Source organism: Notamacropus eugenii, chromosome 1 (assembly GCF_028372415.1).
Source record: "Notamacropus eugenii isolate mMacEug1 chromosome 1, mMacEug1.pri_v2, whole genome shotgun sequence".
Lineage (NCBI taxonomy): Eukaryota > Metazoa > Chordata > Mammalia > Diprotodontia > Macropodidae > Notamacropus > Notamacropus eugenii.
This window is the reverse complement of record NC_092872.1, coordinates 346416310-346431326: the sequence shown is the minus strand read 5'-3', so window position 1 is coordinate 346431326 and position 15017 is coordinate 346416310. Positions and strand designations below refer to the sequence as shown.

The 15017-nt window shown below is 41.2% G+C and overlaps 1 protein-coding gene across 1 annotated transcript in view; it reads left to right on the top strand.

Moving 5' to 3' along the window:
- ADSS1 (adenylosuccinate synthase 1) overlaps nucleotides 1-15017 on the top strand; it is a 75749-nt gene that overhangs the window by 50262 nt on the left and 10470 nt on the right. The window contains exons 5-10 of the mRNA XM_072630059.1: nucleotides 144-210; nucleotides 7756-7863; nucleotides 8095-8176; nucleotides 9022-9148; nucleotides 10017-10171; nucleotides 12640-12764. Coding sequence (XP_072486160.1) covers nucleotides 144-210; nucleotides 7756-7863; nucleotides 8095-8176; nucleotides 9022-9148; nucleotides 10017-10171; nucleotides 12640-12764 — 664 coding nt within the window. The remainder of the gene's footprint in view (nucleotides 1-143; nucleotides 211-7755; nucleotides 7864-8094; nucleotides 8177-9021; nucleotides 9149-10016; nucleotides 10172-12639; nucleotides 12765-15017) is intronic.

Sequence of the window (15017 nt, the reverse complement as noted above, 5' to 3'; positions counted from 1 at the left end):
TCTGCTCCACCAAAAGACCTCCCATTTCCAGTCTTCCACCATTCCTTTCCTAATGATGACACTGATGCTCCTGGGCATGGTAGCCACCTTCTAACTTCTTCTCTCCTCCTCCATTCTCCCATCCCTCCCTTTACTCTTGGCAGTATTTGATTTTCACCAAGCAGTCGATGGACTTCAGGAAATGCAACGTCAGGCTCAAGAGGGGAAAACGTAATTATATCTCAACACCTTCCTTCTGTTAGTGATTCTTCAGTCTGGCAAGTTGGTGCATGTGGGGAAAGGCGGTTTGGTGTGGTGGAGAGAAAGCTGGAGAGGAGTCAAGAAGACCTGGATTTGAATCCTACCTCAAATTTACTAGCTTTGAGGCTATGGATGAGTCATTTAAGGTCTCCAAGCTCCAGTTTCTTCATCTGTAAAATGAGGGAGGGGAGGGGATTCAGTGACCTGTAAGGTCCCTTCAGTCACTCATTCAGTCAATTGGCAAGCAATTATTAAACATCTACTATTTGCTAAGCATTATTCTAAGTGCTAGTGAAACAAAGAAAGGCAGAAAAAGACCCTACTCTCATGGAGCTCACAGTCTCACGGACTCTGTCCCTTCCAAATGTCAATCTCCAATCCTGACTGTGGACGTGGCTGAAGTATAAGGCTGGTTGATGTGACCCAAAGTCTTTAGTGCTATCAAGAATCCCATTCTGTCTGAAGTATTAATCACAGTAAGTCTGCACTAATTGCATTCTCTTGGTCACTCATTCCTAGGAAGGATTTTTTCCTTTAATTCTCCAGGTCACTATTTCCCATCTAGTATCCCATGGAATCCTGATGTTTTGCTCAACAAACTCAACAAATATAACTACTATGTATGAAACTTGTTGTTTATTAAGGGGGGAACAAAGATAAGAAGTAGCTAGGTAATGCAGTGCATAGAGACAGGACAAAATCTGAGTCTAAATTCAGCTTCAGGCACTTAGTATCTGTGTGACTTTGGAGAGGTCATTTACCCTCTGCCCCATTTTGTGAAATGGGAATAACAAATAATACTCATCTCAGAGAACTGTTGTAAGAATCCAATGAAATAATTTTTGTAAAGCAATTAGAACAGGGCTTGGCAAATAGTAAGTGTTTAATGAATGCTTTTTGTGTTTTTTTTACTTCCTAGAGTTGTTGTGAGGATAAAATCAAATCAGATTTTTAAAAGTTTGACAACCTCAAAGCACTCTATAATTACTATTATTATTTATTATTATTCTACAACTCAGAACCTCCTTCCAAAATATTTATATTGTAAAGGGGGGGGTGGGTGGAGAACAATGGGGAAAGAACACTGTTACCTATGATAGAAGGCAGGGAGGTGAGTACAAAAGAGATGTCCTGGAAAGTGCTATTGACTTGGAGTGGGTGGTGAGTGCCAGGGTGGGCTTCAGCCCATCAAGCATTTACTAATGGAGGAGCAGTCAGATTGGAGAGGACCTCAAATGCAGGGCTAGGAAATTTATGTACTCTGGTAGACAAGGGGAAGGCACTGAAGACTTCAGATAGAGGAATAAGTACATGTTTACATCTGGAAGATTACTCAGGTAGTATGTTCAGGATGGACTGAAGGAAGGTGAGACTAAGACAAAGAAAACAATTAGGAGGCTGGTACAGTAGTCCAGGGCTGCTAGATGGCGCCATAGTAGATAGAGCGCTGGGTCTGGAGTCAGAAAGACTCATCTTTCTGAGTTCAAATCTAGCCTCAGACACTTATCAACTGTGTGACCCTAGGCAAATTACTTTATTTCTATTTGCCTGTTTCCTCAACTGTAAAATGGGGATAATAATGGCATCTATCTCAAAGGATTATTGTAAGGATCAACTGAGATATATTTGGTTTTTTTAAAAAATTATTAGCACATTTCTTGGCACATAGTTGGCACTATATAAATGCTTATTCCTTTCCTTTTCCTTCTTCCCCCATGACTCTAACATGTTCTGTGAGGGAAATTCTGCTATTAGCCTGGGTCATCTCCAGTCATCCTGATCTATATCTGGGCACTGGACCCAGATGGCTCTGGAGCAGAAAGTGAGGCTGGTAACCTTGCATAGCCCTGCCTCACTTAAATCCAATTCACTTGGATGTCATGGCATCATCTCCCTGATGTCATGGTCCTCTTTGAGAACTAAGGAGAAACAGCAAGCACCACACAATAATCTGCTATTAGCAATTTTCTTCCCTCAAGGTTAAATATCAAATTGTGTGTGTGTTTCTGTATGTGTGTGTGTGAAAAATGAAGGTACCTGACAATCCACATGAAAAAATAGCCTTCATGTCCTCTAATGGCTGGCTCAAAGATCATTTGCATAAGATTTTCTCATTAGTGGAGATTTGTCACTCAATGCTCTGGATGTTTATGAGGGGCAGAGCTGGTGATAGCTTGAGAGAGAGGAGATCTTCTGTGTGGTCTTCTGGTTTCCAGCTTCAAGAGAGTAGATACCAGATCCTGGACTTTCTTCAGGTCCCTAAAAGGAAAGAAAGATTTTTGGAAAGAAGTCTCAAAAATAGAAGAGCTGTTGACCCTGTTCTTAGCTTGCTACACCAGATCCTTCAGGGAATTTTCCCTTTGGTGAGATCTGAGACTCTCTCTTGGTTGAGATGAGTTATCTTACTCCCAATGGAAAGCATCATTTACTCTGTGCATTGTCTAACACATATCCTCCTATGTCTACTTTCACTGATGTCTGTTTTGCTATTGACCAGGATAAATGGATTTGCTTGCTCTTTACTACATGTGCTAATTGTGGTATTTAAGGAATCAAGCCTTGAATATATAGCTTGGGGCACTCTTTCCCCCTTAAGGAATAACAATCAGGATCACAGCTATAACTTTAAAATTATTTCTCCTACACCAACAACATCTAAGAGAGCAGATAGATATATTCTAGTACAGTTCCCCCTCTCTTTAAAGAAAGCAGAATGGGATCATCTGCTTCAGCCTCCTCCTTCTTGTCCTGGCAAGAATCAGTCTCCTTTGGAGAAGAGCTGGGGGAAGAGACTCTAGAGATATCTATTTATACCTCCCTTGCAGCCAAAATTCCCAGTGTAGTAAGCTGGGGATAAAGACATGATTGAGGTCACCAGCTCCTCTACCTAACAGCTCCTTCCCAGAGTCTTTCTTTCCCTTCAGGAAGCTGAAGAGAATTCAGAAACAAGTGTCTTCTCTCTGTCTCTGTCTCTGTCTATCTTTGTGTCTGTCTGTCTTCTTCCCTCCCTCTCTCTGTGTCTCTGTGTCTGTCTTTCTAATTCTCTCAGTTAGAAGCAGAATCTCTTCTCTTTGAAATTCTTATAACTCTACCCCTCACAAAGGTATGGAGCATTGAGTGATAAATCTCAACCAGTGAGAAGAGTCTTATGTAAACATCCTTTAAGCTGGCTGTTACATCTCTATTTTGCTCCCAAAATTCCCTTCACTCCTCTTCCAGGGTCTTTCAGAAACTTAGTCTCTTCCTCCTAGGATTTATGGGTCACTTCATGTATTTTAAGCACCAAAGTGAACCATAGCCAAATGAGTTTGAGAAACCCTGATCAGGACTGGTCTGAGAACCTTTATCAGGAATGACAAAGAGCTTCTTTAACCTTATTTTTACAACTACCTTTCATTTTTTATATCCCCTTCATTTCTAAAAATACTCAGAAAGCCATCTGTTATAACAAAGATTTAAAAGAAAAGCTGCTCAACAAAACTAACCAACACGTAAATCATATCTGACAGTATATGTAACACTCTGCTCCCATTGTCCCCCACTTCTGTAGGAAGGAGAAAGTTTAAATTTTCTCAGCTCTTCTCCAGGGCCATGCTTGGTCACTACAATTACACAGTTAAGTTTCATTTTGTTTTGGTTCTAGGGGGAAAAAATTAATGAACTTTGAGCAAGATCCTGAATTGTCACTGTTCTGATCACACTGCCTAGCAAGGACTCCCCTAATAAACATTGTTTGTGCTGAAAACTGTGCCCCATCCTGTAACGGGGTGGGGGGGGGGGAGAGGAGGGAAGGCGGAAGGGAAGAACCATTTATTAGGTATCTACTATGTGCCAGGCACTTTACAAATAGTGTCTCATCTGATCCTCACAACAGCCCTTCAAGGTGGGCACCTCTATTTTATAATTGAGGAAACTGAGCTAGACAGAGGTGAAGTTATTTGCCCAAGGTCACACAGCTCCAAAAAGTAACTGAGGTTGATCTGAATTCCGGTCTTCCTAACTACAGGTCCAGCCCTCTATCCACTGCATCACCTAGCTACCCAAAGTAAACCATAGTAGGGGGTGTTTATATGTGAAAAGAGGAGACTGTACTGAGAAGAATGAAGAAAAAATGGAGGAATTTCAGATAGTTTAGTGGTGCTGTGGATAGAGTAGCAGACCTAAAGTCAGGGAGACTCATCTTCCTGAGCTCAGATCTGGTCTCAGATACTTACTAGCTGTGTAAGTCACTTCACCCTGTTTGATTCAGTTTCCTCATCTGGAAAATGAGATGGAGAAGGAAATGGCAAACCACTCCAGTGTCTTTGCCAAGAAAACCCCAAAAGGGGTTAGTAAGGGTTGGGCACAACTGAAACTGACCAACAACAACATAAGAGAATTTAGTCAGGGAGAGACTTCACATCCCATCGTGCAGCAGCCCTGGTCCAGCCAGTGAAGGGTAAACCCAGACCAATGGAAAAGCGAAAGATGCTCTGTGAAGGATATGGCTCTGGGCCTTCTTGAGGTTGCAGTTCTTTATCTTATAGTCAGGCCTGGGGACTCTCACCTTGTGACCAAATATTTTCTCCTTTTGTCTCATAAAAGGCCTGTTCACCAAGTCACAGAAGATTCTTTCATATGATTTAGAGCTGATTTAGATATCATCCAATCTCATCCTCTCATTTTAGATACCAGAAAATTGACACCCCTTTGAGTTAAGTGATTTGACCAAGCCTGTAGGGTAGCAGCATCAGGACTGGATCTCAGATCCTCTGATAGCAAGTGTACCGCTCTTTCCACTATTCCAGGCCACTTCTCTATTAAACTTCCCTGATCTTGAATACCAACTCAAGACCCCAAATTCTCTGACCCTCCTGACTCCTCAGCATACTTTGTCCTTAGGCTCAGAGATCAAGAAAGCTCGATTTGGGATTTGAGAACCTAGGCTTGAATCCCAGCTGTCTCATTTACTTGCCTGATCTTAGGTAAGTCACTTAAATCCTCTTGGCCTCAGCTCCCTTGTCTTTTAATATGAGAGAAGTAGGTACACTAACTGCTAAGGGCTCCTGAAGCTCTGAATCTATGATCCTGTGATACACATGAGAGGCTTTGCGTTATGTTAGAGAGCTGGCCTCAAAGTCAGGAAGACCTGGGGTCACATCCCACCTCTGACACATACTGGCTGTGGGACCATGGGCAAGTGATTTAATCTCTTAGTCCTTCAGGTAATTCTTTAAGACTGCACCTTACAGAGAAATTGCTGATTTGCATCGATAGACTGGAGTTTCCTCTTTGAAAGAAGTTTCTTATAACAATTAAATCACAGGTCAAGTAAAAAAAATGGTATATATCATATCCACACCCTAATTACCTTTTCTTTCCCTCCTGTCTCTGTCACTCTCTCCAGTTTTCCAGTCTCCCTTATTTTCCTTTTCCCCTTTATCTATGCATTTTTCAGAACCTAAGAGAGTGTTTTCCAGGATTTATTCATAAGGGAATGAGAATATATAAATAAACAACAGGCCACAGGAAGACCATTGCAAGTATGTAAACAGAAGAGCTCCCTAGTCTCAGGCTGAGTGACCTTTAAGTCTTCTGTTGCTATTCAGTCATGCCTGACTCTTCATGACCCCGTTTGGGATTTTCTTGGCAGAGATACTAGAGTAGTTTGCTGTTTCCTTCACCAGCTCATTTTACAGATTAGGAAACTGAAGCACACAGGGTTAAGTGACTTGCCCAGGGTCACATTGCTAGTAAGTGTCTGAGGCTGGATTTGAACTCAAGTTTTCCTACCCCCAAGTCTAACGCTCTACCTAGTACATCACCTATCTACCCCTTAAGTCTGCTCATGTTAACTGAAGTTGCCCAGGCTTATGCTGAGCATCTCGATGCTCCTGGGCAGCTAAAATCTAGTGGCCTCCAAAAGAATGAGAAAGTCATTCAATCTCAGCATATCTACCCCTATTAGAATTTTCCCATCTGGGCTCTCTGGACCAGTTCAATGTCCAGCTCACTATTAGTCAGTCAAAATGCCCTCTGATGGCCTACAAAGGCATTCCTATTACTTACTAATGTGTTAGATAGCTCACTGTAACCACATTTTGGCGATAGTATAGATAGGACCTTCACTGGAGGTGGGTAGGGGAGGCTCACAGGTTCAATTGTTATCCCTAAAAAAGGACCTTTCTTTACATAAAGTTTTTCCCAGTTAATTCAGAAATAATAATTGACTCTGATTCATAAACCACCTCCAAATCTCACAATTACCCCCCCCTTTACACCCTGCTTCCATACCTGACCATCTCCTCATCTCCTTCTCCCCTTCCTTGACGAACTGTCCCCCACTTTCTTCTGTGGATGCTTTCTGACCAAGTTTGCACTGACTGCTGCCCCAAAATCATTTTTCCCCTTTTTATCTAGGTCTGTCTCATGCAGCCTCCTGCCCTGGTCTTTCACCTTGGTAGGACATGACAGGGTTCATTTCCTCCCCAAGTCCAATCATTTTCTTTTGGAAGGAGCCTCTGGTCTGTGGTGATTCTGGTGCAACTCCAAGACAAGGCCTGACTAAAGAGCAAGGAGGATGCCAGGGATCCTTGCTCCAGACAGACCACCAACACTTTGCTCACATAGCATCCTTTTGCTATGAGGTTCTGAAAAGAGAATTAGAGTTGAACTCAGGGGTCCTAGGTTCAAATCCCTGCTCTAATCCCAACTAACTATGTGACTTTGGATTGGCCTCAGTTTCCTCCCCACAATCATAGGTCTATTCATCAAGCTCAAGCTTAAGTCCTGACTCCTTCAGAAGGCCCTCCTTGATCACCCTAGCCCACAAACATCCCCCTCTCCCCTCAACTCCTACAAGTCTATGCCCCTCATTTGGAAGTTAGTATATACTTTTTTATACTGTTATTTAAATGTTCATGAGTTCTTATCCTCTAACAAGCTTGTAAGTTCCCCAAAGACAAGACCCAGATCTATTTCTTCTCTATCTCTCCTCAAAGCCCAGGGGAGGGCCAGCTGAGCCCCAGGTTGGATACCCTGGCTTAATTGTTTATTCACTGATTGGTTACACTGGATAAATCACCAATGGGACGAGTGGCTTCAGATCACTGAATACTGAAATAAGCTGGGACACAGATTTTCAGTTTATCCAGTCATTGCATTGATTGGATTTTTGTGAAATATATTTCACAAAATCCTAGAATCTTATAGCTGGAATGACCCTTAGAGGCCATGTAGTCCAACCTCCTTCTTTTACAGATGGAAAAACTGAGCAGAAGTGATTGTTCAAAGACATATAACATTTTAAAATATGCCCTCTATATTGAATAGCATACCAGAAGGAAAGAACTGGCTGCTCAGTTGGGGACCAAAGAGGTGAGAGGGATACAAAGAGTTACCCACTGGGAAAGAGAGGTCCCTGGTGGGAGAGAAGGAGCAATATTCCAGCCCATAGTCACTCAAACAGTATACAATACTTGTCATATTTTTGGACTCTGCCAGCTCTTAACTAGACCCCCATTCTCTTTGTTTCAGTATTGGTACCACAAAGAAAGGAATTGGACCAACATACTCTTCGAAAGCTGCCAGGACAGGACTTCGTATCTGTGACCTCCTTTCAGACTTTGATGAATTTTCTGCAAGGTATGGGCATTTGCTTCTCGGGAAGACAGAAAGTTAGAATAATGTTTGCCCTTAAGCATACCCCCAAATCCAGATAACAGGAGAAAGAACAGACATACTTAGGGTTAGTAATAACCTTCTTCTGGTCAGCTCTTCTAAGAGCCAGGCTATGGGGAGTTCAAAGGTTGCTCTTCAGTACGTCTGGGTACATCTCCTGCCTGAGAAAAGACTGACTTGTCTGCTCTTTTATAGGTTCAAAAATCTGGCCTATCAGTACCAGTCAATGTTTCCTACTTTGGAAGTGGATACAGAAGGGCAGCTGAAAAAACTCAAGGTAAAGATGCTGTGCTTGGGCCGTTTAAAGGTGACAACAAAGTGGGACATAGAATTCAAAGCTTGAAAAGATTTAATCTTGATTCTTAACCCAGGACCTATGAACTTGTTTTTAAATATTTTGATCACTGTATTTCAACATAATTAGTTTCCTTTGTAATCCTATATATTATATTTTATGCATTTAAACTAAAATTCTGGAAAAGGGTCCATAGGCTTCATCAAGCTGCCAAAGATGTCCATAACACAAAAAAAGGAGCTAAGAACTCCTGATCTAGTCCAATCTCAACATTTTATAGGTATGAAAACTGAGGCCCAGAAAGTAGAAGTGACTTAACCAAAGCCACAAGAAATGATGAGTTCATAAGAAATAAGAAATGATGAGTTCAGTGATCTTAGAAAAACATGAAAAGACCTGCATGAAGTAATGAAAAGGGAAATGAACAGAATCAGGAGAACATGGTATGCAGTAACAGCAAAATTGTTTTAAGAGCCAATGGGCTGAATTTAGTATCAGAAGACTCATCAAGATTACTTATATAACCTTGAATACTCTCTTACCCATTGGCCTCTATTTCCTGCCCTCTAAAAGTAAGACTTTTGAATTCAGTAGTCTCTCGAAGTCCCTTCCAGCTCTAAACCTAGAATCCTAAGAAGGCAGAGAAGTAGACATGGTAACACATATGCCAATGGCTCCCTCCCAGTAAGGTCTAGAGTCAGGATTTCTCCATATTTCTACTGGAAGAAAGTGGTATTGAGTTTTGAAGGCCATAGCTGTATTGTAGGGTTGGTGGATAACCTTTTCCTTTCAGTTGCCATCATCTCAATTTCTACTGATGCCTATAGGTCTATGCTGAAAGAATCAGACCCATGGTACGAGATGGAGTATATTTTATATATGAAGCTCTCCATGGGTCCCCAAAGAAGATTCTTGTGGAAGGTGCCAATGCAGCCCTCCTTGATATTGACTTTGGTAAGTTACAAATCCAGCGGAACCAGCTCAGGTCCAAAGTAATGGTATTTAGGGAAAAGTTAGTTACCTAAATGTCTGGCATTATTTAGAGAGTGATAGGCTAGAGACAGGGATAGGTTATGATAAATAGAGGATGAGATCACATTCAGGCATGGACAGGTAGATGCTGATTTGACAAGGCCATGGACAGGTAGAATAAAATTGAATCCATGCAGCTCAGAGGTGATGGTGGGGGAGCCCTAGAGCTTGGGTAATGTCCTATGAATGTTTTCATGGGGGTAGAGGATCTCAGGACAGAAGTAGCCAAGGGAAAGCTGGAATGTTCATTCAATGGCCCCTATAGGAACAGAATAAGAGGACTGGGCTGAATAAAACTTGTCTTGGATTTAGAATCTTTAACTCTCTAACCTGTCAGTAAATCACCTACCCCCCTCAACACTGCTGAACATTTTCTTTGCACCTTTCTAATGCACTGGTAGCTAAATATTGTGTGTTAATGCCTGGAATATCCTGTCTCACCCTTTTCCATACTTTACATGCCACATTAAACCACCATTTTCTCCACAAAATGTCTTTTGATCTCCCCAGTTATCTATATCCCCTCAGATCCCACAGTGCTATTGGGTTTTGTAACTATCGAATGCACTTTTAATATATTGCTATGTATTATTTTCTAACTCCAATTGTCTTTTGGAAAAACCATAGTTTTGACTATATAGACCTCTGTCGGCAAGGTGATGTCTCTATTTCTTAGTATGCTGTCCAGATTTACCATAGCTTTCCTTCCAAGAAGCAAGTGTCTTTTAATTTCTGGAGGTGAATAGGGGCTTGTCAAATGTCACTGGCTGAAATTTCTTATCTCTTCCAGGCACTTATCCCTTTGTGACCTCATCTAACTGCACTGTGGGGGGAGTGTGCACAGGGCTGGGGATCCCGCCACAGAATGTGGGAGACGTATTTGGTGTGGTTAAGGCCTATACCACCCGCGTGGGAATTGGTGCCTTTCCTACTGAACAAATCAATGTAAGTCTGCCATTTAAACCATCTAGTTCATCTTACTGAGGGTCTACTGAATACCATGAGATCATGATATTTGAAGCTGGATGGAAGGGACCTTAGAGATTATTTAGTCCTGACATAGCTAGGTGATACAATGGATAGAGTGCTGGGTCTAAAATCAGGAAGATGAATTTAAATCCAGCCTCAGACATACAGTAGCTGTGTGACCCTGGGCAAGTTACTTAATCCTATCTGTCTCAGTGTCCTCTTCTGTAAATGAGCTGGAGAAGGAAAAGGCAAACCACTCCAGTATCTCTGCCAAGAAAACCCCAAATGAGGTCACAGAGAGTCAGACACCACTAAACAACAACAATGGCATTCTATAGATGAAGAAATGGAGACCAAGAGAGGTTTCCTTTAATCAGACAAGTAGTAAGTAGTAAAGCCAGTACTGAGTAGATATCACCTTCTCTTAGCAGGTCTGTTTTCTCATCTATAAAGTAGAATCTTGCTCCCTCACAGGGCTGTTTTAAGGACCCAAGAGAAAAGGAGTATGAATGTGCTTTGGAAAATAGAAGTCCTCTATAAACAGGAGGGATGCATTAGGCTATTTGCATTATTGTTCTACATCCGAAGTCTAAGACACAGTACTAGCCCCTAAGGACTCCATGACTAACTTTCATGTCCCAAACAAGGTCAAAACCAGAAGAAAGTGAAACAGACTACAAAGAGATCAGGACTTAGAGTCAGGAGACCTAAGTCCTCATCAAATGTCTGCTGCTTATCTGAGTAATCCTAGGAAAGTCTCACTCAACCTCTCAGGATCTCCATTTCTTCAGTGGTAAAATGAGAGAGTCAGGTTAAATTAATTCCAAGGTTCTTTCCAGGCCAAATGTTCTTTGATTCTAAAATTCATAGGGCTGAACTGGGACAAAAATCAGAAATCCCTGTCTATGCATGGTGGACAAGGCTTTGACTGAGTTAAAGCTTCCAATAGCCAGGAGGTGATAGACAGAACACTGAGCCTGGAGTCAGGACAGATCTGAGCTCAAATTGAGCCTCGAGCACTTAGTAGCTGTGTAACTCTCGGCAAGTCACATTTTTTTGTGTGCCTGCTTGCCTCAGTTTCCTCATTTATAAAATGGGGATAATGATCCCTTTGACGTTTTCTTGACAATGATAATAGAGTAGTTTGCCATTTCCTTCTCCAGCTCACTTTACAGATGAGGAAACTGAGGCAAGTGACTTGCCTGGAGTCCCACTGCCAGTATCTGACACCAGATTTAAACTCAGGAAGAGGAGTCTTCCTGACTCTAGGCCTAGCACTATAACTACTGCGCCACCCAGCTGCCTTGTACCTGGTGTAGGATATTGTATAAATGTCAATGGGGGAAGCATTCTAATGCAATGGAAGGAATCCAGGGTCTGCAACTCACCAGCTGTGCAAGACTTGTAGATGAGTCATTTCCTCTTAACCTCTGTTTCTTCCTCTATAAAATGAAGGTGCTAACAGTTGTACCACCTGCTTCCCAGTGCAATAGTGAAGAAAATTATAAAAAGCCACAGAAATGTTAGTTATTATTATTAGAATGGACTGCAGTTTAGAGAACCCTGTCAGAGTCCTTGGGGACTTGGGGGAGGCAGCAACACGCCAGGAGTTTTACCCAGACAATCATCGGGGCGTCTAGGGAAAGAATACATCATCTCACGGTTTTGAAACATACTCATAAATGTAAGAGCAAATAATATAAGAAAAAGTATAATTATAGTGCTATGGGAAGAATTCAGGCTTGGAAGGAAACCCCCCCAGTTCTGCCATTTACTTGCTTTGTGAACTTGGTCCTGGCTCTTAGAATTACAGAATCTCAGAGCTGGGACACCATCCATATCTCAGCAAGAATTCCTTCTATGACATCCCAGACAAGTGGCCCTCAGTTTCCACCAGAGAACCTTCAGTGATGCCAAACTCAGCACCTCACAAGGCACTCATGCCAGTTCACTTGGATACCTCCAATTATTCAAAATTTTTCTTTTCTATCAAGCTGAAATAGACCTCTGTGTTCCAGAAGTATATAATTCTGCCCTCTGGAGGCAAACAGAACAAATGAAATTCCTCTTCAGTATATATTTTTTTAAGATTGCTACCACGTAATCCCTAAGTCTTTTCTTCTTTAAGCTAAATATACCTAGTTCCTGAAACGGATCTTAACTTGGCATGGTATTGAGTATAGCAGCTCCCCTCTGTGTGGGCACCAGAGTAAATGACCTTGAAAATTCTTCTCAGCACTGGCATTCAAGAGTTCTGTGAATTAAGTGTTAAATTTTAGGGTCTCCCACTCTGAGCCTAAAAAATAAAGAGATAAAATTGGGATGAAATAGTCAGGGAAGTCTTCATGGACAAAGTGAGAACTGAGCTGGGTCTTGAAGCTAGGCAGAGAGGAAAGCACAGAGGCAAAAATCAGCCTCATTAAATCTCCCTTCTCTTTGCGCAGGAAATTGGAGACCTGTTACAGAACCGAGGCCATGAGTGGGGAGTGACCACAGGCAGAAAGCGGCGCTGTGGCTGGTTAGACCTTATGATTCTAAGATACGCACACATGATCAATGGATTTACTGCGTAAGCAATCGTTCCTCTCATTAGCATTTAATCTTTGTTCAGTAGTGTACAAGGCACCACTGAGGAAGAACATCCCTTGGCTCTGCCCCTGAGGTTTAGGGAAGTCAATCAGTCAAGTACCTACTACGTGCCTGGCACTCTGCTAAAGGTCAAGGGTACAAAAAAAGGAACTCACATTTTAATGGGAAAATCAATATGCAAAAAAAAAATTATATATACAAGACATACACATGTGTGTATGCCTACATACACACATAGATATAGAGATATATCATACATAGATAGATAGACAGACAGACAGACATAGAGATAATGAAAATGGAAGTTACTCTCAGAGGGAAGACAATGACAACTGGGGGGCCAAGGAAAGCCTCTCTCAGAAGGGAGCATCCCAGTTTAGCCTTGAAGGGAGCCAGAGAAGCCAGGAGGGAGATTGCAGGTGTAGGGGACAACGAGGGAAAACACTCAATAAGGAGATAGAGTGTCTTGCACAAGGAAGAAGCAAGTAAGCCATTATGGGTGGATTGCAGTATACACAGGCGATTCAAATCTAAGAACACTAGAAAGATAAGATGAGACAGATTGTGAAGGGTTTTAAAGGACAAACAGATCCTGGAGGTCATGGGCAGCCAGGAGAAAAAATAACACTCACAACCATGGAACAGTGAAGAAGTCAAAATAATATCAGTGAGGTAGGGATTTAGGTTTGTTCAATTTTGCAAAAATAGTGAACACTCAGTCACGGAACTAGGAGGTGCTTACATCTGGACCTGGAGTCAGAAAGACCTGAGTTCAAATCTAGTTTCAGACAATTCCTAGCTATGTCACTCTGAGCAAGTCATTTAACCTCTATCTGCCTCAATTTCCTCAACTGCAAAAATGGGGATAATAATAGCATCTACTTTGCAGGGTTGTTGTGAGGATCAAATGACATAATACTTGTAAAGTACTTAGAATATATTAAGTGCTTAATAAATGCTGGTTTCTCCCTTCTTCCCTTGAATGTGGGTTACTTAAGACTTCCTTTAAATTCAGAGCCTGAGTCATACACAATTTCAAACTAACATAAACTAATTCTTAGCCTAAGTCAAATATAATTAGAAAGATTAATCTCAGGCCAAAATATATGGATAGATAGATAGATAGATAGATAGATAGATAGATAGATATAACCATGTGATGTATTACACAGTCAAACGTAATGGTTCTCTTTTTAAAATTGTCCACTGTTCTATTTGTGTCCCAATTCATGTCCATGGGAGCAAATAAATGAAAGGTGATTGGTACCTTTGGAAAAATGTAATAATAATAACCCCATATGTCTATTATTACATTAAGGTTTACAAGTTCCTTTCCTAACAATACACCTGTGAGGTAGCTAGTTCATGTATTATTATAATTATTCCCATTTTAGAGATGGCAAAATTGAACCTCAGGAAAGAAAAGTAACTTGCCCAAGTTACACACTTCATAAGTAATAGAGGAGGGTAGTCTTCTGACCCCCCCCCCAGTTCAGTACGTTGTGCTCCCTCACAGATAATTATCAGAGGATAATATTCTTTGAGTAGAAAGATGAGCCCTAGGATTAGGTTCACTTCTTTGATCTGTTCAACCATCTCCAACAGCATGCTCAAATAATGTTCCTTAGAATGCCATTCATTCCTGTGAATAGGGCTAGGCAAAGAATGTTAACATTTTCAACATTAGGACTATATTCCCTTCTAAAAGGTTAAATATTAATTATATCATATGTATGTATAATGTTCTTGTTATAGATATGAAATATTGATGCTAATAGTATAATTGTATTGCATATGAAAAGTGGATTTATTATATGAAAAATATCTAAAGTGGAAGTTTTTAACACTGAAGTTTGCTTAATTTCCTACATTTTGCTCTATAATTTCTCTAAATCCCCTTTTTACCCAGAATATCCAAGTCCCCATTCTCCTGCATGAGCATGTATGGATTTCAATCTCCCAATTTTCAATGCCCAATTGAGTTTGGGAAACATTCTATCAGTTTTACTGAGCATTGTTCTGTGTATAGCACAATGCTAGGCATGATGGAGAAGATACTGACCCACAGGTGGTAGTCATAACCCAGCTGGCAAAATAATATTTACACATGTAAAAGATGAAATTAGAAAACAAGACAACAGAAGAGGCATCCTTTTCTGAGTCCTGTTTTCCTAATCTGTAAAATGGAGAGCCTTTAAAGACCTGCTTTAGAGTTGTTGAGAAATTGCTTTGT